Here is a 22,632-nt window from a genome sequence, read left to right on the forward strand (position 1 = left end):
ATCAGGGTTTAGCCTTTGCTGCCCTCTATTGGTTTAATAGAAGAAGTGCAGATGGAATTTTTTTCCCCCCATTACATCATAATTTCAGCATTTTTTTTTTTTTTAATAAACAGCATGATTTTCTAAATAAATGTTTACTATTCCACAGATAGTCACAAAAAAACGATTTAATGCTCAATGCAGTACACGAATACTAAAAACAAACAATAATCATATGATAATACAAACTAAAGAAATTAAATACATGTGAAATATAAATATAAAGTTGCAAATTAAATAAATTACAAAAAGCTCTAGTCTTCACAGCTTTGGAGTTAGTGCAAGTGTGAGACTGATGCTCCTGTACCTCCATCAGTTGGTGAGGGGGTGAAGAGGATGTGGCTGAGGTGGGTGGTCTTTGTTTCATGAAGGGAGAGAAGCACTGAGGTCTTACAGTCAGAGACTTTGCAGTTTGTACACTAATAAATGATGCAGGGGGTCTGGAGGCTCTCAGTGGTGCGGACACTGCCACATCTCCCGGGAGCTTTGTGTTGTTGACCCTCTCCACAGCGGTGCCATTGATGGTTGATGTGTCTCACTGGAGTCGATGGTAACCACACAGTCACTGGCAGCGCACTGATCCACATCTACTGCAGGTGACACACTGACTATTGATAAGTACCTCACACAACCCTGCATCAAATAACCTGAACTATCACTTTTATGATGTGGTTGGAGCTGAGAGATCCAGCACAGAGACCGTGTACACAGCCTGTTCTCAGTGTGGTGGTGCTGGAGGTGTAGCTGCTGATCTGTTCTGACTGCCAGTGAGGAAGTCCGGCTGCAGGCGGAGGTGTTGAGGCCACCATCCACTGAAGTCAACCACCCTGAGTCAAGCGTACTTCCTCTCCAGGTGGGAGGGGGCTGGGCGGGGGTCAAACGTCACAGTGTCTTCGGTGGAGCAGGTGGAGCAGTAAGTAAACTGCAGGGGGTCAAGTGTGATAAACCTACACACATTTGAAACCTTTGCTAAAGGCAAAACAAGCTAGCAAGCTAGCAGCTTCAGCAACTGAACCAAACATACAAACTCATTATTGAACAGTTTAAAACCAGTTGGTAAAAAGCGTTCCTCTGTAGACCTGATGAAAACGACCACAGTTAGCAGCCAAGGGACTCGCCTTCATTTAAAGGGTCATGTAACTTACATTCTTCACAGTTTCGGCCACTTCAGTTGTGGATCATCCGACCTGCAGCATGTGACGTGACCTCAGGGCGCGTTCACCAACACTGCCGTCCATAACGTGGCCCACCATTTCAACGTCAACACGGTCCTGATCGTAAAAACAGGAGAATGGTGAAATAATTTTCAGGTTTTCCAGGTAACACCTGTGGACCCTGGATGTTTCTGAGGCAACGACAGGTACATCAGGGAGCTGTGTCTGTCGGCCACCGCGAGGCCTCACCTGGTCGGTGGCTGGAACAGGTGCCCCTCCGGTGAGATGGGGACACCTCCCATAGCTGCAGCTCATCAGGAGGCAGGGTCCACACATCCTATTTAACATAGAGCCCCAACAATATGCAGGGGAGAGTTGCACAAATTATGCAGCCAACAACTCTCTTATAATAAATTCCTCAGTGGCCTCCAATCAGCATTTATCACCGCTGTGTAATAAATAATCTGACACAAAATGTACAAAATCTAAACATTTTTTTATTCCAAGAATTTGAAAAATATATATAGATTTTGGAGAACGAACAAATAAATAAATACAAGGCCAGTGCTTATCAACACATTACACAGTAAACTGAGTTTGATGTGATGACTTTCAGAACACCTTTAGCTCCTTTTTTTCATAAATGCAGCCAGTGATGTCAAGATATTTAAGCTAATGCTAACCATTTCCTCCTATCCGCTTCCATTCTGTTAGATTGTATTCTGCTAATGTTTGCTAGTTACTACAGCTGCAGCTGATGGGAATGTCCATATTTGTAATATTCACTCATAAACCAAGCCAGGGACGATTAGACACAGGTGAAACACATCGGGGCGGGGCAGACAATTGCCACCTAGGTGAACTGGATAAAGACAGGAAGTGAAACAAACGTGGGCACACAAGTTATGTGATTTCAAAATAAAACAAGAAATGAACAAAATTCCAAAAGTGTCCAGCAACAGAGAAATAAGTCAAAGAAGGAGCAGATCATGACACAGCTAGCGTTAGAACCAGTCTCAGCCATGGACAACACACTGTGTCTGCAGCACATTCCATGTCATGTCCCGTGTTTCTGTTCTGATCTAATGTCCACATATATTCTGGTCTTACTGGGAACAGACGAGGACACCAGGTGCCTGATACTGTGGCAGGCTGCCAACACCTTCTCATTCTCGAGGAGGTGGAGTGCTGCTGTGAATGGATATCCTGTCTAGCTATTGTTACACATAAATTTGCTTCCCTACATCACTATGGACTATTTCAGTGACAAACTGATGTTAAGGTCTGGAGGGCTGTAGAGGAGGGTGACTCCAGTCTTTGTTAAAAAAAAAAGCAAAAAAGAAGGGAAAACTCAAACTAAAATCAGGTTTGTTGACTGTGTTTTCACTGGTTTGCATGTGTCACTATTTCTGTATCAGCCTGAGGATATGAAAAATTGCAAGTCTTCTGTGAGGCCAACGCTACGATAGCATCGGTAGCATTTTGGAGTTTGCCTGTTGAAGTGACAGGATGAGGTAGAAAGTGACATTATGACTAATATGAAGTGTCATGAAATTAGAGTGTCATGGTAAAACTGCCATTATGACATAAAAAAACTGACTTCAGAATTCAGCTTGCTGAACTTTCAAATCCAAGCAGACAAATGAGGTTTAATATTAATACTATTAATAATTTATTAAATATTAATAAAGATGTAATACATTGATTCATTATATTACTAATTAACAGTAAATGTTTTGTTTGTAGATCAAATGTGCTGCAAACATGTCATTTATACATATCACATCAGTTTAACACCAGGTGATGTCCTGTGCTTTTATTTTGTGTTTTTATTCTGAAGTGGGCCCCTTTAAGGAGGTTTCCTACTGAGATGTCATTGCAAATTGTCCATTAGTTGTTAAGGGATGAGGGAGCCACTTTGGAGACAGTGCTGTGGAGTAAGGTTTGTCAGCCATCAGGGGGTAGTTGCCTACTTTCTCCAGTCACAAGCTGCACCTCTAAAATTCTTCCACACATCAACAGATGAACTTAGTCCACACGAAGCAGAAAAAGGAAATACTGGAAATCTTTATTTTATGCTGCAACATTTGTACAGATAAGCTTTTTTTTTTTTTTCTTTCTTTTCCCCAGCCACCGCTGCTGATTTGATTCATCTTCACTGACAGCCTGATGGAGCTTAAACTTCTCATTCACTGTTGTCATATATCAAAAATACATCCAACTTCTTATTGCTCTCCACCCACAGACCGACAGCCAAACCTCAGAGAGAAGTTACCACCATAATATTAAGAAAAGACAATCATCATAATGAGTCCCGACGTAAACAGGTGGCAGCTGATGTATACTCTTTTCCTCGGGTGGCAGACCATTGTACATGTTTTAAAACATTTTGAAGAACTGCCCAGAAACATGGCAAATCTAGGTGTAAACATAACTACAGTGGTCAAAATGAGTAGTTAACTTAAAAAAGAAAAAAAAAAAAGCAACATTAAATATCTACTGAGAAACATCACTACTTTCACCTTTTTCTCAAATTAACATGATTAAAAAATATATATTTACAAAGTATTCAGTCAGCACAGCATAAAAAATGCTACCTAAATATAGTTACTGTATTGCTACTTATTGACTCATCTACAGCTGCACAGGCAGAAAATTTTGGGCTCGCAAATGCACAGGTTATAAAAGCAAACACAGTCCACAGACCTGCATGTTGTCACAGTCTAAACTTCATTAAAACGGTGTGTGTCATGAGCTGGGGAGTTAAAGCTTAAATATGTTAAAAAAAAAAAAAAAAAAAAAAAAAAAAAAAAAAGTAGCAGGAAATCAAAAACCAGTTCATGATAGAGAGAGTACCCTCCAGAAAGTAGCAGGTCGAGATACAGATGGTTTCATCAATGCCATAAAAATAAAAAGACAAAAATAAAGGTAGTCAGGGATTTCATTTTGAAAGCATGACACATCTGTGGATGTGGAAAACAAATGCTCACATTACTGGTGAAATGATAAACAAGTCTAACTCATTTTCCTCTCTTGGGCAGTGAGGTCACACTCATAATTACACACACTGCCTGAGACCAGAGGACGCAGAGGAGGGACAACTGGACAGTGAGTGAACCTGAGGTAGCAAAGCCAAATCAAATACACTTTGGAAATGATTTAAAAAAATTAAAATAAAATAAAAAAATGCCTTCATGCATTAGTGCATTTTTCATGAAACCTCTGAAAATCATTGTACACTCTCAAGTCAAAACTAGATATCTATGAAAACTATACATAAAAAAAAAAATTAAGACAAAACTTTTCTAATCCAACATTCTTACAAAATTCTGGGTCCTGAGAAAGAACATGAGTCCTACTTCCAGCGTACTGGAAAAAAAAAACAAAAAAAAAAACGTAGCATCCTTCACAACATGCACAAGCTGGAAATTATAGGAAGGTGTAGTTACAATTTTTCATAAACGGCAAGATGATGTTGTAATTCTGCATATGGGAGAAAGAGTAAAACTTAGCAAAACGTATGCAAGTGGTGTGTTATTCTTAAAGTATCAAAACAAATGTGTATGTACAATAATATACATCCCAACAAGACATTCCTAGCAGAGGTGTTTATTTTGTTTTCCCCATATTGTAACTTTAGAGTATTTTTTTTTTTAAAGTTATTTTCTATTTAAAAATACTTGGAAACAGTCCATTATAACAATGAGTCTTTTTCTCCCATCTAAAACTTGTAGCTTCTTCAGTCCAGAAATCCAGACCGTTTTAAAAATTCTTGGTTTAAACAATAAAAATGATTCTCAAAAGTCAATTCAGTCAGTCAATCCGTACGTATTTTTTTCTTTTTTTTGCGAGCCTTCACAGCCGTGATACTGGGTGAAAAAATTAAAGGCCTCAGCTCGAGTGTCCAGCGTCAGGTTCCTCAGTAGACACGGGGAATGATCCGGTAGCGAACAGTCCGGCAGTACTCGTCCCACGCCGACCCATACTTCCTCCTGCACTCGCTCATGTCGCGCGAGTCTCGGTGCACGAGGAGAATGATGAAGTAGATCATGTAGTACCACGGCAGCAGGTGGCTGAAGCCTGCACATGGTAAAATGACAGGAGAAAAATAAATGAACCTTTCTGTAAATTCATTTGAAAACAATGTCACTTGCTCTAATCTGTGCAGAGCATTTTTATTCAGTTGAAAAATGTTCTGCAGCAGGTTTGTCACCTGTGTTAACACTCTGCTGTCTGCGGCTGAGAGAAGCATTGTGTGCTGTGTGTTCACTGTACCGGACGCGACAGGCCACCAAACAAAACAACATGTCGGCAGTGTGGAACTTTACAAAGTATGTGAGACTGATATATCGTGCGCCATCTGCAATGCATGGCAGGATAAAATACCTCCTGGGGGAGACGTCAAATACACACAGGGCTGTGAGCCATATTTATTTTATTTTCTTCACTTGTTGGTTTGAATGCAGCTTGTGTCTGACTTGAAATCCTGTTACTCTTTAGTTTGCATGATGCAGCTGAGTTAATGCTCTGAGAAATATTGCGTTTTATTTATTAGACTATTTGTACTGTTCAGCCTATTGAATAGGCATAAAAAATTTTTTAAGTCTGTTTGTAATTGTGTTAATTCATACAAATGAACAAATGTAATTCATTATTCCATTGTGTAATTCAGTTGTCCTCACTGTAAGACACGTGTTGCATTGCTCCTTGGAAGTTTTTTGTTCTGCTCTGTTGAACAAAGTCAGAGTTTGTTGCTGACTAAATAAAGGTGATTTAATGATCCTTTTATCAGGTTACGCTGCTGCCTGTTGGAGGTCCCACTACACTACAGAGCTAAGCAGCTTGTCTGCAGAGTCCACACAGCTGCACGTAAACGGGAATATTAGTGCAATATTCATTTTTATTAGCCATGTAAACAACTTAGTAAGAATATTGTCTGTTTCAGAATAAGGGCAAAAACAGAATATAATGTGCATGTTAACATAGTGAATGACTCACATAGTATCTATTATCTGTATTCAACATGTCCAGAAACATGACTGGATGTTCAGACTGTTGTATTTTTTCAACTTTGTGCATTACAGACATTTTTTTCTTTTTGACGTCTGGACTGTAAACTTCAAACAATCAGGACCTCAGTGTGGGAGAAGAGTGAAATAAGAGACACTGATGTGGTACAGGCCTCTTAAATGCTCCCTGACAACACGTGATAATAGACCCTTCCTTATCACACCAGGTTTCTACTATGGAACATGTTAAAAGTACCACTCACCACAGGGTAGGGACCAGGCCAGAGCCATGATGAGGTCTCCCAGGTAGTTAGGGTGGCGGACCACCCCCCACCAGCCAGACACCAGGAGGCTCTTCCCTGTCGCTGTGGGGATCGTCTTCAGGTCTGGAGACGACAGACAGACACAGGTTAGAGAAAGAAACAGGACAAGGAAACAGAAAAGAATCAATCTGATCATATACTACTACTAACTACCTGTCCTGTTTCTCAAACATGATCAAACACTACATTCTGGTGGATTCTCAGCATTTTAGAAAGATGGTTTTCCTGCTATAATTACTGAGTAATTAAGTGTTGACCTCTGAGTCACAGACATGACTCTGGCATGGAAATAACCAGAGGTCAAACATAATGATTGTTCCACCTCAGTAATTTTCCTTTGGAGGGAAATAAAGAAATGTTCAGGGGATAAAATGTCGTCTCATCACATAACCAAGACATAATCAGCCTGACAGCTGCAGCAGAACTTACAGGACAGTTTGGGGTCTGATGGGTTTCTCCTGAAGGCGTTCTTCTCAGAGTTGGATTTCCTGAAGATGTAGAAGCCGACGACTGAGAGACCAAGAGAAGACATTAGCATCAAAAGCCACACAACTGGAATACATACATCTGATATCTACTCCTGAAACAAGGAAAATACGGAGCCTTACCACAGAAACATGTACTCATTTTTACTTGTTTGTTAATAATAATAATAATAATAATCATGAGATTACTGAATGACTTTCTCTGCAGGACATTAAGATAAAGCAACACAAATGAGCAGCAAACGCAGCTATGTGAACTCAATAATCCAGATCTTGAATGCAGCTGATCAGTAAATCCCACTCACGTTTGAGTATGACGATGGCTGTCACTGCTGGGAGGCTCAGGGGGTTGGGGTGGCTGACCAAGTAATAAGCCTGCAAGGTGTAAGTGAAGGGAACCCACACCAGATCTCCGAAAGCCAACATGAAGCCAAAGCCATCGTGCATCAAGTCCATGGTGGTCAGGATGGCCTCCTGAGGAGACACACATATCAAGTCTTTCTTCAGTTTGTTTTATGAAGCGGGGAGGTTTTAAAAGTCATTTACCTGACCATGCATGTAATGTTTTATTCATCAGTGTGTTTTATCTTATCCTCTTTGAGGAAATGTTTAGTCTGTTACCTCGTTCCAGAGGCCGTCAGCCACGTAGAGCAGCTGGAAGAGGTTCACCAGGATCATGCTGTTTGATGGAGCGTCCAGGCGTTGCTGCTTCATCTCAGCCAGCGCCATCGCAAAGTTGATCAAACACTGAACAATCAGAGAAGATGAGATCCATCATCAGTATGAATTCTGATGATGATTCTGCACAATGGTGAATATCAATTTGTGGATATACAGGTTTGTGCAAACGTTGTTGATTTTTGAGGTGAAATGTAAAAACAATCAAGACACAATGACTGCAAGTCACTTTGACTCACAGTGATGGCATCTGGCTCTAACAATACAAAGGTGTGTTTAGCCCATAATATCAGTGATAACATTTTCTTGCTTTAGGTGTTTCTCTCACCCAGCCGATCAGTCCAGGACGCATCTCACAGAAGAATTTCAGGTCAAAGTCTTTGATGCGAGGATTCAGTTCACGTCCTTTGAAAAAGTCATAAACCACATTTCCTGGAGAAACAGAGGGAGAAAAACAAAATCAGAAAACTGTGCAGATCTAAAACGGAATACAGTCAAAATAAATGAAAATAGGAATAAAAAGTAGAATGAATGTGATCAGTGAGTCTGTAACTCTGGATCTGTCTGCTTACCAGAGTTCCCCCCAAGTGCCAGCTGCTCTGTGGGAGCGTAGCGAGAGCGGACATACAGGTAGACGCTGAGCAGGATGGAGATGAGGAACGTGGCCATGGTGAGCTGCAGGAAGTGACTGTGGATGTAGGTGAGGTCAACACCCTGGTACACCGCTGCTGCCACGGCTACAGCACTCACCACGATGGAAAAGAAACCTGTCAGGACCCAGAGCGGAGAGAGACAGAGGGAAAAGATATGATATGAGATATACAAAAAGAAAACAGCTGATTTGGTTCATTCTATGAGCTCATGTCAGGGTACACTGAGACATTACACTGTGTACATTTCAATAACAAATGGTAAAAGGGGCATTATTATAGAGACAAGTGTTTATGTTATTTAGCCTACCCTCATTCATATACTGGGGTGGATAAAATAATTCAAACACCTGTAAGTTTAGTGCAATATAACTCAAAATGACCACACTGTTGAATCAACACTTCTCTAAAAACTGTTTTAAAAACTGAGACTTAACATCTTCTTGAAGGTTCTTGAGGATTTAATGCAGGAGTCTTGTATTAGACTGCATTAGTTTTTGTTAGATGAACCTAATAATCTGCCACCTGAGTGTATATTTAACATGTCAAAAATGACAGCAAAAACCATAACCATGATTTTATTCTCCAAGCCTGTAGTGATCAGTTACAGTAACAGATGAGCCGGACTTTAAGATCAGTTGCCAGATTTGGTGAAAGGTTGTGAAAACGTGCATCAGTGCGTCCAGGTTCAGTAAAGGCAACACAGAAAATGAAATCATTCATTGTTACAGTTCCAGAGAGGGGGGACTGCTTCACACAGACTCACCATTGGTTCTGTACTTCAGCCTCTCCCCAGACCTCAGCGGCATGCCCTCGCTCACCTAGAGACACAGAAGAAATGGGATTAATGGGATCACTGTGGATGGAGAGGTCATGGTGGGAATGAGGGTCACTCAGTCACAAGTTAACACAAGCCAAAACACATGGACCCACTGGATAATGACATTTTAGCTCATGGGAGTGACTGCTCTAAAGGAGCCATCCAGAGGGGCAGAGGGAGTTTTTATTGTAAACATCATTGAGGGGAGAGATGTATTTTGTGATTACTCTGTCCTCACTGTGCCACTGTAGTGACCTTTGAATGGGAGCAGGACACTGAAGAGGAAGACACACGTCTGAGCAGAGAGTACTCTCAGAGGAGATATCAAGAGGAAGAAAAGGGTTTGCTTGTTCCCGTGGAGCATCTCATTAACTCTTACTCCTGATCATAAATCCAATTTGTGCCTCATGCCAGAGCCATTACACAGGAAGGGTCATGTGACAATTCACATGTGTCTTTCCTGTACACATAGTAGTACAAAGTGAGTACAGAGAACCAAACAGCTACCACCTTACTGAAGGCCAGTTGATGGTTTCTGCTTTCCCTCAGACTGAGGCTGACTGCACTCACAAACCTGCTTCAATTCACAATACAAACAGGGTTATGTATATGTGCACACATTCAAGAACAGGTTTCTAAACATGTTGTGTTTGGCTGATGTGTATGTGACTGCTTAACAGCTGAGGACAGGAAGTAAACAGTGTGTACAGTCTATGTAGGGCATGAAACAAGTGTCCAGTGGACCCTTGTGGACTGAGACAGTTGATTAAATTTACGTCATGTGAACCCGTGTGGACATGGGGACACAGAAACCATGAATTGGCCTTTAGACTAACTCTGAATACTGTAGTGATGATGATGATACACAGCTCTCTGTTCCTCTCACTCACCTTTCCCACAGGCAGGAGGTAGAGCACGGCCTGGAACACAATCCAGAGGATGACAAAGCCAAGAGCCTGGGCATCCCAGAAGGCTTCCAGAGGGGGCAGAGGAGGGGGGAAGTTGGCCAGGCTGGGGTCCACCAGGTTGACTTGGAGCACCAGGAAGAGAACCCATGCCGGCAGAAAGAGCAGCCAGAAGTACGCTCCTGCAGGAAGGAAGACACACATCAGGGATACTGATGTCGTCCGTTTGATCAGGTTCATTTGATCACAACGTTTCTGTGTTTCTAGTGAAACCACCATCATACGGACAAACACATGCACAGATACATTAACTGGTGAAGGGGTGTGTAAGGGAGGGGGTTGCACATAGCTGAGCCATCTGTGAGGTTGGCAAAGTTATATGCTGCACATATCATGTGGCTGAAGCTTAAAGGCTAAAAGGAAAGAACATAAACTTTTTTATTCAATAATCAGCCTTGTGTCATCTGGACTGACACCATTTCATTCTTTGAGTAATTTGAAAAGCTGTGTAAAATTTATGATAGTACAATACTGTTCTGATGACACCATAGGTTCATGCTACATTCTGCCTGTCCAGTTCTCCCAATGATTAATGAAAAAATGAAGACGCATAAATTACAGAAATGTGACTAATTACATTTCTGTGAGCTCTAACAGCAGTGGAGTTGTAGGAGGGAGTGATCCACCTGGCTGTAAATGTAAATTAAATCTGGGACTCTGCTTTGCTCACCAGGCTACCAGCTGCACATGATATAAAACTGTGTCCTGTCACCTACCCATCTTCCCTCCAAAGTCAAGTGGGGTGGAGACGGTGGCAGCAGGAGCTGCAACCTTCTTGACGACCTCCTCCAGCTGCTCTGGTGTGGCTGCGACTTCTCTGGCAGCTCCGTCGTCCCTCCTGCGGCGCAGATTGTACCGGGCCTGGTTCCTCTCAGGCTCAGTCTCCACCTTTGCCTCAGGCTGCTGAAAATAAAATATTCAAGCTTATTTAGGATTTAGGATTATTAAAAACCAATCAAACTCAAAATTTGCACAAGATGTTATGTCACAATTTCAACAAAGTTCTTCTAAACCAACAAGCTCTGCAAAGTTTTCCACGCAGATGAACAGTTTTATAATTAAAGATTAAACTCACCTCATTCACTTTGTTAGCTGTGTTGTTCTCCTCTTTTTGTTTCTCCTCTAGGTTTTCATGTTTATTGTTGCTATTGTTCTCAGCTGCCTCTGTCAGTTGCTGCCCATCAAACAATGGGGAATGGGGGGGTGGATGGAGATGAAAAGACAAAAAAGAGAGAGAGAAAAAAAAAAAACACAACATGAGGCCCAGACAAAGGCAACGTGACTGAGTTATGCTCAAAATCCAAACTCAGAGACAGAGACTGACACATTTCCCCACAACAACAAGGTACCAGGTATTTCACAGAGTACAGGACCTTAGATGACTTTTAACCACAACAAACCACAGCTGTTATTTATTTAAGTGCCATATTGTAGATCACTTATTACACTTACTGTACTCATGTAGTGAAAGAAAGAGAAATAGACAAAATGTATTTGTGTGGCCAACTTGACAAGGGCATTGAGCAGTCAATACAGCCATGTCAGTCTACAGCAGCGATTCAACACAACAAGTATAGTGAAATGACAGTGATCACATGTGTATGTAAAACACAGTTTAGTAAATACTGGAGCTGAAGAGAAACTGTATGATGTAGAATTTTCTGTCAGTACTTTCCCCACCTGCAAATATACATTCTGATGGTATCGCTATGCCTCCAGCATCACCAGTGCTATGACAAGAGAGTGAGAAATGACAATTACCAGGGGGCTGAGCCTGACTTCCAATGTATCCTTAAGCCTCGTCTCCCTACGAGAGGACGGCGCGCTGTCTGTTATGGCAGCAGCAGCGACGGCCGCCGCTGTACGAGAGGACGAGCGCCGTGTTGTCCTTGCTGGAGAGCGTGACCGGCTGCGACGACGGCCTGGTGATCGAGAACGAGAGCGGGAGCGGGAACGGGTCTGGAAACCAGCAGCACTCTGAAGGAAAACAACAGAGATTGGCAACCATTGGTAACAGATGATGACACTTGTAGAAAGAGAGAACACAAGATGAGATAATAAAAATCTGTCCATCTCAATGTGTATAAAAAAAGTAAAAGCAAACTTTTATACATCAGGGTCAAGAAAGGTCATCCACAATGCTTCTGCAGAAATTTCTCAAACTCATTTGCTGATCAAGACATTTGTCACATTTCTTAATTTTTAAGTCAATAAATGAATCTATAGAAAAAACCTAAAACACAGACAAATGATTCAGACTGAAAGCATCTCTGTGACTCTGATTCTACCTTGATGTCTTGCTCCTTGAGCTCCAGCTCAGTGCCGTCCTTGTAGATGACAGTGTAGAGCTGACTTGTGGTGTCAAAGCTCAGCACCTTGACCTCATAGTACAGGCTGCTGCCGGGCCAGCGGCCCATCACCTTGTCCCCTCTCTGGTACTTCACCACAGGCATCTTCATTGACCTGAGAAAAAGTGAAACAAGAGAGATAACGAGTGAGAGCAGAAGAAAGTATAAAGAGGAGGAAAGAAAGAGAAAGAGGGAGGGGAGGAGATAGAGAATGAAAAAGACACGAAACAAAAGACAGGTGACATAATATGAAACAATAACAGACGCTGTCACTGTACCCAGCCCTTTCTGTCTCTATAAAGTCCACCGAAGTACAGCGAGAGCTCAAACTTCAACAATTAGCTTGAACGATAGTGACATCTCAGAATCTCAGATGCAGGGTAAGAACCAGAGAAAGCCAGTACAGAAGATATCACTTTGATCTAAAACTGGAACAAAGCAAATGAGAAAGATCAAATGCAGCATCACCAGAGATGAGTGAGCTGCTCTGGCCAAACAAGACAAGACAAGACAAGACACGACACGACACGCGCAGTCCAAAACCCCAGGAGGACTCTTTCAACTACGCAGAAAAAACAGTGAACTGAACCTGTGTTGCTGATGTGAAACTAAGCTGCAGCCAAGTGAGTCATTCATTCACTAAAAACATGCTAGTTAAAGGCTGTTTTTGTCAACCACTGCTCTGCTAGTTGTCTGTGGTACAGAGCTGTTCAGAATCAGATAACCCAGGACTGTCCTGATCGGATATTTTGAATTTTCTACTGTCAAATGCTGTTTCTTACAAGTGTGTCAACTTTTGTATACAACTTTTGTTATGTTTACTGCATACATAGAGGGGTACATAAGCTGTGTTGTTACATAATGTATATTGAATTCTGTAAGATTTAATTTGTTGTGATTGTTAACTTTGACACAGACACGTACTGTGAAGCTTTATATATATATATATATATATATGATGTTGTGTTTTGCTCTTTAGTCTCTAAAGGCGGCAAACTACTGCTGAAACACGTGGAATAAAGTGTTCAGGCCTCAATGTTTACACAGCTTTTGAGTGTGTCAGCTATACAATAGTATCACATTACTTTCAGGTGAACTGCTCTGGGTTTATTAAGAATATGAATTAGAGCATTTAGAAAAATACATATTTTGAATTAAAATAATCAATTCTAATGAATCTCTTTAATTAAATAGCACTTTAACAAAGTTATAATGTGCTTCATTAAAGGATAAAACAAGAAAACAACAATAAAACTAATAAATAAAATAAAATCAATTAACTAATATTAAGAGTGTAACCACCACCTTTGTTTGTTCTGTTTATCTTCAGGTTTGAAAACTGTGTCTGTGTTTATACGCCTGATCAAACTTCATCTTCTTGATTTACAGTTTTGACACCATGCAAACATTTTGAGAGGCTGGACAACCTACATCAGCTAACACTTTAGAACGGCAAAATCCTTGTACTACGCACCACTGGACACAAAGAGGTGGGCCAGGCAAGGTCAGCATTATGGAACATTAGTGACCAGGGAGCCTCAGTGTCTAGAAAACCACCACACTGCTGCAGAACTGCTGACAGGTCTGTCCCTGCTAGGTTTACCCAAAGCTGTCTGAAAGCGTTGGGCCATTCAAGTCACAGCCAACCAGGCAGCAGGGTTTTACACCAGCTCCCGTACAAATAACACTATACTTTACTGTTGAGTTTGCCAGCTCTAGCAGCCTGTTTGAGGACGGCTAGAAAATTAAACTGGGCTAATAAGACGATGATAACAGTTGGTCAGTTTGACTAATGTACAGTCACTGAGTTCTGTGGGCCAATATGAAATTCGTCCACGCTGCAGAAACCAGCACTTAAATTATTACCAGATGAAAAGGAATAAAAAGTCAAGACAACCCAAATATACTTTTTGTGTTCAACACAATTCATTCATAAAAAATAACTCAGACAAATGGAAGCACATGCATGTTTCTGTTACTCTTAATCACTCTTCCATCTCATTTTACCACTGCCAGTACAAGAACACAGAGGACACCTTACAACATGTTTCATTAGTAGAGCTTTAACAACAAAATTAGGTTACAAGAAGGATGGAAACACTGACTTAAAAATATTCAGGAGAAGCAAAGTTGATTTTAGCCCCATACCATACTGACAGCCTCCTGTCAGCAGCCCTGCTAATTAAAATTCCAGTGGTTAACACAGCACCACGATTCAGTAAATGGCAGGTAGAGCATAGAAACTACTTGGAGCCTTGGATTAGTTGTTCAGGATGTGCTTTTTATCCTTCATCATCCATCTGACAGAAATTAAGCTGAAAGAATCCCTTAATGCCAAACCTGACAATGAATGTATTGACTACTAAAACACCTCCAATCTGATGTCTACATCAATCTCTTGTCAGCCTCTATAAACACACTGATTTACAGCAAAAGCTCCAACAGTTCAATGAGTTGGCTCACCAGGTTTACAACAATCAAGCAGGGAGAGTCAAACATATGCAGTCAACCCCTAATCCACCAGTAACTGATAAAATCCTGAAAACACACACAAAAATCCAAAGTAACTGAGAGGAAACCGCCTCAGTAAGACACACCCAGAGTAGAGTAAGTCCCTGTGCTGCTCTCCTGGCCTCTCTGCCGAGCTCCATATGGGATGTGGAAGTCAGGGCTGAATCCTGATGAGAGTTTCCCATCAGATCTCAGGCTGAACTGATGACAGGATCCGGCTGTAGCGTGGGTGGGGTTTTACACAGAAGTCATGCAGACCTCCCCCTTTGTACTAGAAAACTTCTATTTCGCTCCACCTGGTATTCAGCCCCTTTGAAATGTAACGTGTGAACCTCCCATCAAAGAGGCCAGAGCCTGTTTTGTTAACATAGCAGCACCTTATTATTTAACTTTTACAGGAACACAGACTTTACTCCTACAATAATGCGACAACGGTAATTTACTGTAAAATCGCAAGATTCATGGAAACTATATTACATTATTCTGTACTGACTAAGTGACTTAAACTTCCATTTAAAATGGCCGGGAATCTGCTCTTTAACGGAGGTCACTTCTCTTGCAAAGCAGAAAAATATTGGTGGAGAATACATCTGATGAAACGTAAAGCTCATCTCTCTGGCACCTGGCACAGTCAGTTTTCTACTGGAGCGTCTTCTTCGCCTCACCTCGGTGCGCTGCGCCGTGAAGGGCCCACACTGACCCTCGAGGTTGGTGAGACACTTGACGGTTGGTGAGAGCCGCAGGCAAAGTGTCTGTTTTTACCCCAACGGCCACAAGGGGCAACAATGACCCCACTCCACACTCGAAAACAAACGTCGACAAGTGACACAAAGATGAGCCTAATGCTGTTTGAAGAGTTTTCGAACAGCTGTATCAGACAGAAGACTTTTCAGATGAGGACTAACCAGTTTTACTAATTGAATACAAGTCTGCTTGACTTCCCCGCCCCCGTCAAAGTGTAGTGCCGGAGTCCTAACGTCTCTGACGGTGCTCTGCCGCTTCCCGGAGCTTGAACGTTTCTTTCTCAGGTCCATTAAGTTACGATATCTTACTGTCCGACACACATATGCGACTGTGGGCCGTCTGCCAGACAGAACAGCGGCATATTCTTCGTGCCACAACACAATCATACTGTGTAAGAGCTGTTTCTTTAACGAAATGCGGCTAACGTTAGCGTTGTTAACTCCGAGGAGGGAAAACGTCATGCATTCAAACGGTGTTGGGGAAGAAACCAAACGCATCCGCCAAAGACTCGCCCCCTGCGCACAAATGAATAAGTTTGACAAGATTAAATTCAGTCACGGTTTCCCAGCTAAAGATTTCAAAATGTGTGGTGCGCAGGCAAGTGAGAAGCCGGTCGGGCTAATGTTCGCGTCACAGTCTAATAAAGATGGATTGATTAACGAAGCTGGCACCGTCGAATTTCTGACCATTTTATGGTTGCGTATGATCAATCTGCATTATGACGTATAACGCGCCCAACAATACACTTAACATTGCAGTGAAAGTGGCCAGCACTATTAAACATTTATGATAAAACTACGAGACAAAGAGGGGAAAGTTGCGAGTATAGACAAGTTAAGATTCCAGGAAATAGTCGGAGCCTTCAGCACCGTTATACAGCCAGCTTGAGTTAGCTTCAGCTAAGCACCAGTTTCCTAACAAAGAGAAACATAAAGCGATTTGCTACTTTGCATCATAAACACAGGCTTGAGACAGATGCACTTACCCGAGTATGACCCGAATAATCCAAGTGAGTATAAGTGATACTATATTACTCCAAAAGACGAGGAATTAATATAAATTTTACTTAATATTTTAAATCGGACTCTGCTAACGTTTGACGTAGAGCTCGTTCTCCCTCCCTCTCCGAGCAAAATCCACCAGTGACGAGGAAGGCGCGAAGGCTGCTGATTGGCTAGCGCAGCGTTCATTTCAAACTGTTCTGCGATGTCATTGGTTACCAGTGGATTTTAGCTCAATTAGGATTGGTTTGAAGAGGAGTCACGACTACTTTGTTTACTGGTGTCAAATTACCGTCAGACAAAATGGTAGGATCGAGGGACAGAAGTAGCAAAAACCTATCACACAATAAACATATTTTATATAATAGAAATGCCTTTTGCATATCTGTAACATTCCAGAGTAGTAATAAAATAATGCATGTTAGTTATATATATAAAAACTTACCTCTACATATATATAAGTATATGTATATACAGCCGTCCTCAAAATTATTCATACCCTTGTTAATTTTGTGATTTTTTATTTTTGCGATGAAACTAATGCATTTTTGTCAAGTTTGTTTATGAATTATATGTGACCAACAAGTGAAAGAACGACAACAATACACAATTCAAGAAACTCTTAAATTCATGGGTATTTTATTGTCGGATTACCAAAAAATGCCATGTTCAAAATTATTCATACCCCTGGCAATATCTCAACAAAAATGTCCCAAATGTGTTCATCTTTGTCCCAAAGTTATTTCATGATGTCTCATTGGAATGAATACCTTTTTTGTTGACCAAATGTTAAACAAGGTTAAAAAAATAGCATCTTTCCAGAAGAGTATAAATAGTGGGAAAGTGTTCAGGTCATTGTTAATCTCTGGTCATCATGGTAAAGAAGAAGGAGCTCAGTGAGGACCTGCGTCAGCGTCTTGTGCAGGCCCACAGTGAAGGAAAGGGTTACAAGGCCATTTCCAAGCAGTATGGTGTCCCTGTCTCAACCGTCCAGAGCATCATCAACAAGCACAAGAGGTTCAACACTGTCAAAAACCTCAGTGGGCGTGGCCGAAAGTGTAAGGTGTCCCCCAAACTTGCCAGGAGAATCTGCCGAGAGGTCAACACCAACCCACGGACCACAACCAAGGCCCTAATTCAAACCCTTGAGCAGACAGGGACAAAGGTGTCACGGTCCACCATTGAGCGAGTTTTGCACAGAGGAGGTCTCCATGGACGTAAACCTCGGAAGACGCCGCTGCTCAGGAAAAAACATCTGGTAGCTCACCTGGCCTTTTGTAGAGGTCATCTGAAGCAAGATCCCAGCTTTTGGTCAACCATCCTGTGGTCTGATGAGACAAAACTGGAGTTATTTGGCCATATGGATACCCAGTATGTCTGGAGGAAGAAAGGAGAAGCCTATAGACCAAAGAACACTGTGCCCACTGTCAAGTATGGTGGTGGAAGCATAATGCTGTGGGGATGTTTCTCTTCCAGTGGCACAGGCAATCTCGTCAAGGTCCAAGGTATCATGAAAAAGGAGGATTATATCAGGATACTTGATGAAAATGTCAAGGAATCTGCTGAAAAACTCAAGCTTGGCCAAAACTGGATGTACCAGCAAGACAATGATCCTAAACACACCGCCAAGGTAGTCAAGAAATGGTTCAAGGACAATGACATCAGTGTCCTGGAATGGCCAAGTCAAAGTCCTGACCTCAATCCAATTGAGAATTTGTGGCATCACTTGAAGACCAGAGTGATGGCGAGGAAACCAACCAACCTGACCCAGCTTGAGGCATTCGCCAAGGAAGAGTGGGCCAACATCCCACAGGAGACGTGCAAGAAGCTTGTGGACACGTACAAGAATCGTCTGGAAGCAGTCATAACGAATAAAGGCTATGCCATTGACTATTAAATAAAGACGATGGACTAGGGTATGAATAATTTTGAACATGGCATTTTTTTTGGACTCCGTTAATAAAATACCCCAGAAATGATTTTTTAAAATTATTTTATATTGTTGTCATTCTTTCAATTGTTGGTCACATGAAGCTAAAACACAAATTTGAAAACAAGCATTTATTTCATCACTAAATGAAAAAAATCACAAGAATCAGCAAGGGTATGAATAATTTTGAGGACGACTGTATATATACATACATACATACATACATACATACACATATATATATATATATATATATATATATATATATATATATATATATATATATATATATATATATACATACATACATACATATATACATATATATATATATATATAAATAAATGTGAAGATTTCCTTTTCATTAGAAATAGTTTTTTGGTTTGTGTTCTTTGTGCCTATGTAATTTCGGTATCATTGAAAATAAGGACCAACCCTCTATGTATACTCGAGAAACTAAATCAAGTTTGATGATGATTATATTATATAATATTTACGTTTAATAACTGGCTACAAAAACAATAATGGAATCAAAATGTGTCCATTGTAGTCTGTTTACATCCACTCTTTCATGTTATGCTCAAGGCAGAAGATATCAAAATGAAACTTCTGGCCTGACATGCCTGGGTCCTTGTGCGAGTCTGTCCCATATACTTCCACATCTGGGAAAATTCTGGCCATTATCCTACGGACAGCAAGACAGCTTGCTGACAGGAAGAAGATTTTCTGTGTGTACGCCAGAATTGGTCCAGATGTGGAAGTAACATCTGACAATGCCTGAAAAAAAAAAACAAAACAACAAACAAGCATGTGGTCCAAGTATGGGCTGGATTTATTTTGCTATCTGGGTATATGTTTCTGTGGGCAAGCTGTCATCATAATGGTACTGTACTGTACTACTCCTCGGAGCTCTGAGGACAGATGCATTCCCATCAGTAACTTGGTGGTGTCAGTATTGTCATAGGCTGTGCTTGTGATGGGATGCAGAATATACCATAGCACATTCATGGAAACAGTTTGCATCACAAACAGCTGTCTGTCCTCATACTTACCATAGTGAGGAAACCATGCATGAAATGAAACTTGAAATGTGGAAGTCATTTCATCTACCAAGTAGTGAGAGAATGGAGCCAGTACATCAAATATGTCACCTATACCACAAAAATAAGTGGTAAGCAGACTATACAGGGCTATGCAGTGATGTTGAATTTTAATTGGGTCTCCCTCCTGTGTTTGAGTGTTTGTGACCTTCTGAACAAAAATAATATTTAAAAAAGACCCATTTTTAAAATCTGAGCACTTCTGACCTTTTGATTATATTTAAATCATTCAGATGGTTATCAACTGGTATGGCAAAGTGCATTAGCAGTGTTTGCATCAAACTACCTTTAGCATATGAAGTCACTCAGACATGAAGTTAGCATAGAGTCAATAACAGCTGTGTGCCTTGTCTTATTTGCATAAGCAAACACGCCTTGGAGACCTGACTGTTGTGACACATTAGTCACAACTGTCAGTTATACCCAAAGCTCCTTAACACAATAAGAGGAAGAAAAGTGATTTTGAAAATTCAAACTCTCCAATCCAATTACAGCATCAACACTCTCTCAGCTTCCTCGTCTTTCTCTCTGCAGTTCAGGGTTTTTTTTTTCCTGTCGTAGTGCAGCTTTTGCCACAGTGCAACCCCTCTTTGGCTGCAAGTCAAACAAAACCTCAGATGAACTGCAGATGCACTGCCAGACCTCTTCATCCCCCGCCCACAGGAAGTGTTGGTGCATATGTTGTAAAGTGAAGCTGCACAGAAACGTTTTTACAACCAATAAAGTGCGGGAAGTTTTCTTTATTCTTAACCCCCCCCCCCCCCCCCCCCCCCCCCCCCAAACCAGAAGTATAAAAATATAACTGCAGTTTTTGCAGTTTGTGCCAGTGGGATTATTACGAAGTTCCTACCTAAAAAGTTAAGTCACCTATTATTACAACAATCAGAACACTGACATATTCAAATCTGTGCTTTTCTACATTCCTCTAATCTTTTCTACAGCCCTCCCTGTTGCTCAACCCATGTTGCTCATACATCACCAGACCCAGTGAGCTTTATGAAAAAACAAAAACAAATAAGGTAAGCTGCATCTGATGAACAGCTGAGAAAAATCGGAATTACAAATCATGATTTTGCATGATCAAAAAAAAAAAACCCAAAAGGTTTGAACACCAAACAGGTGTTAAAATCCTTGTAGTATTATAGTATTATAGGTTCAAATCTTGGACTTGACCTCAGTTCTGTCATCCTGTCCAGATCTGGAGCAGCGGTTCGGCTCAGCCCACCAACAGCAGAGACGGCACATCATGCAGGCTCGATGGAAAAAAAAAAAGTTTCAAGCGCTCATTTTCAGTGAGTCTGTCTCTTCCTGTTCTTCTCTGCTGAGTGTGAGCATGAGCAGCCTGACCTGTTAATGTTAATGGGCTGTGAAACTTTGGCTGACCTTGTGTAACGACAGATGTGGACATACCAGGGAGGGAATAAAGGATGCAAGTCATTATTGACATTCTATAGTAAAGTAACACTGTATAACTTTTGAAAGAAGAAATAAAACACAACCTTTGCTTGAAGACCTCCTCTGATGAAAATGTTTAACCTTGTTAACATGTCCATATGATGTTTTCGTAAAATACAAGACATGTCATGAGCAAAATAAACAGTCAGCACCATGACTGAGTATTTCCACCTTGAACTGCAGTGAACCACTGACAGTCTTATAAAAACAGATTCAAACAGCCAGGAATTCATATGTCATGGAACCTAAGGAACCAATCCTGTCAACTTGTGGGGACGGGGGGCGGGGCTAAATACACCTGAAACCTTGTCAGTACAAAGAGCCAGAGTTAGCATTAGCACAACCACTAACACTGTGTCAGCCATTGTCAGTTACAAGCTAACATACAACATAAATAAATAAAAGATGCTGTCTGCGCTAACTTTCTGATACATCTGCTACTCACCATGTCTGGTTCCTAACAGATTCCTCATCTGAGTCTGGGTCTGACTGAAGCTCAAACGTGGCTGAGTCTCTCAGATGTTTCCTCTAATGCTAACCATCTGGATAAACACTGCTCTTTCACTGGTACTTGAAACCTTGTGAGTACAGAGAACAAGAGTTTGCATCATCACAACCACCAATACTGTGTCAGCCACTGCCAGTTACAAGCTAACAAACAGCCTGAGCAAATAAACTATGCGAACTGTTCCAATATGTTTTCCAGTGGCCGGTCCCCTCCAGGTCCCCTCAATGAGGAAGTAAGAGTAGGTGTGCTTCCAGCCCCTGCTTTTTCTTTTTTCTTTTCACTTTTTAACATGGTTTCTCTGAAAGAAAACCATGTTAAAAAGTGTTCACCAAAATCTTAACCATAGTATTTTTACACGGTTGAAAACAGGACAGGAGAGGAACTTTAATGAAACACTCATGTTTGACTGCCACAGCCTTACTTGGTCTGGTATGACCAGTAGCTAATTGATAATTAGCTGCTGATCAAGGTTCAAAACAGTCACCATCATTTAAAAAAGAAACAACTTCTAGTCTTATATTGCAATTTTTATTTAATTTGCTCAAACAAAACAATATGTTAGCATGTAAGAAAGACTAATTAACGTGAGAACAGTATGGTACAATGCAGATGATAAAAAGAATAAGTCTGGAAACCCATCCAATGAAACTTGCTTCAGCCAAATTCATCCCTGCAAATATTCCCGCAAAATTCACAATTCCTTTTCAGTTCCTTCAGCAGAAAAACTGGGTTCACGGACAAAGATAAAAGTTTCCATCAGCAATCTGACATTAACACGGAGCAGACAAGAAGAGTTTTTTTTTTTTTTTTTTTTTTCTCAGAGATTTCCAAGATTAGCTGCTGAACAAAAACGGTCTCTGTGACGTTTAAATGACAATGAGGGAACACAGAACACTGCAGCCGGACTCATCT

At 41.1% G+C, this 22,632-nt stretch overlaps 1 protein-coding gene and 1 long non-coding RNA gene across 6 annotated transcripts; both read right to left on the minus strand.

The window, feature by feature from the left end:
- Positions 1–272: 272 nt before the first annotated feature.
- On the minus strand, positions 273–1,612 carry LOC139621256 (uncharacterized). The gene is made up of 3 exons (XR_011690969.1): positions 1,443–1,612; positions 1,185–1,310; positions 273–961 (listed from the first exon to the last, which is right to left on the minus strand). It is a non-coding gene; the product is annotated as an uncharacterized lncRNA (long non-coding RNA).
- A 1,628-nt stretch (positions 1,613–3,240) lies between these two features.
- On the minus strand, positions 3,241–16,850 carry lbr (lamin B receptor). Of its 5 annotated transcripts, none has more exons than XM_071478506.1 (14): positions 16,712–16,850; positions 12,412–12,586; positions 11,885–12,100; positions 11,199–11,297; positions 10,840–11,023; positions 10,049–10,245; positions 9,105–9,159; positions 8,261–8,455; positions 8,017–8,120; positions 7,632–7,757; positions 7,316–7,484; positions 6,955–7,035; positions 6,466–6,588; positions 3,241–5,273 (listed from the first exon to the last, which is right to left on the minus strand). In XM_071478506.1, exons 2-14 carry the CDS (start codon positions 12,580–12,582, stop codon positions 5,113–5,115), a joined length of 1,881 nt encoding a protein of 626 aa, XP_071334607.1. In that variant the 5' UTR covers positions 12,583–12,586; positions 16,712–16,850; the 3' UTR covers positions 3,241–5,112. The 5 variants fall into 5 exon arrangements, with proteins under 5 accessions (XP_071334607.1, XP_071334605.1, XP_071334608.1 ...); XM_071478504.1 differs by having other exon boundaries at positions 10,840–11,026; XM_071478507.1 differs by lacking the exon at positions 16,712–16,850 and adding an exon at positions 15,888–16,193 and having other exon boundaries at positions 10,840–11,026.
- Between the last annotated feature and the right edge of the window lie 5,782 nt (positions 16,851–22,632).

Source organism: Trachinotus anak, unplaced genomic scaffold (assembly GCF_046630095.1).
Source record: "Trachinotus anak isolate AG129_WGS33_773 ecotype Australia unplaced genomic scaffold, CSIRO_AGI_Tana_v1 ptg000005l, whole genome shotgun sequence".
Taxonomy (NCBI): domain Eukaryota; kingdom Metazoa; phylum Chordata; class Actinopteri; order Carangiformes; family Carangidae; genus Trachinotus; species Trachinotus anak.

What these genes read in the sequence shown, in the direction of transcription:
- lbr (XM_071478504.1), bottom strand. Translation starts at nt 12,582, where the DNA reads ATGAAGATGCCTGTGGTGAAGTACCAGAGAGGGGACAAGGTGATGGGC. An exon ending in TGACTTTGGAGGGAAGATGG is followed by an intron (nt 10,246 to 10,839) that starts GTAGGTGACAGG and finishes TCCTTCCTGCAG; the next exon opens with GAGCGTACTTCTGGCTGCTC. An exon ending in AGCCATCGTCATACTCAAAC is followed by an intron (nt 7,036 to 7,315) that starts GTGAGTGGGATT and finishes TTGGTCTCTCAG; the next exon opens with TCGTCGGCTTCTACATCTTC.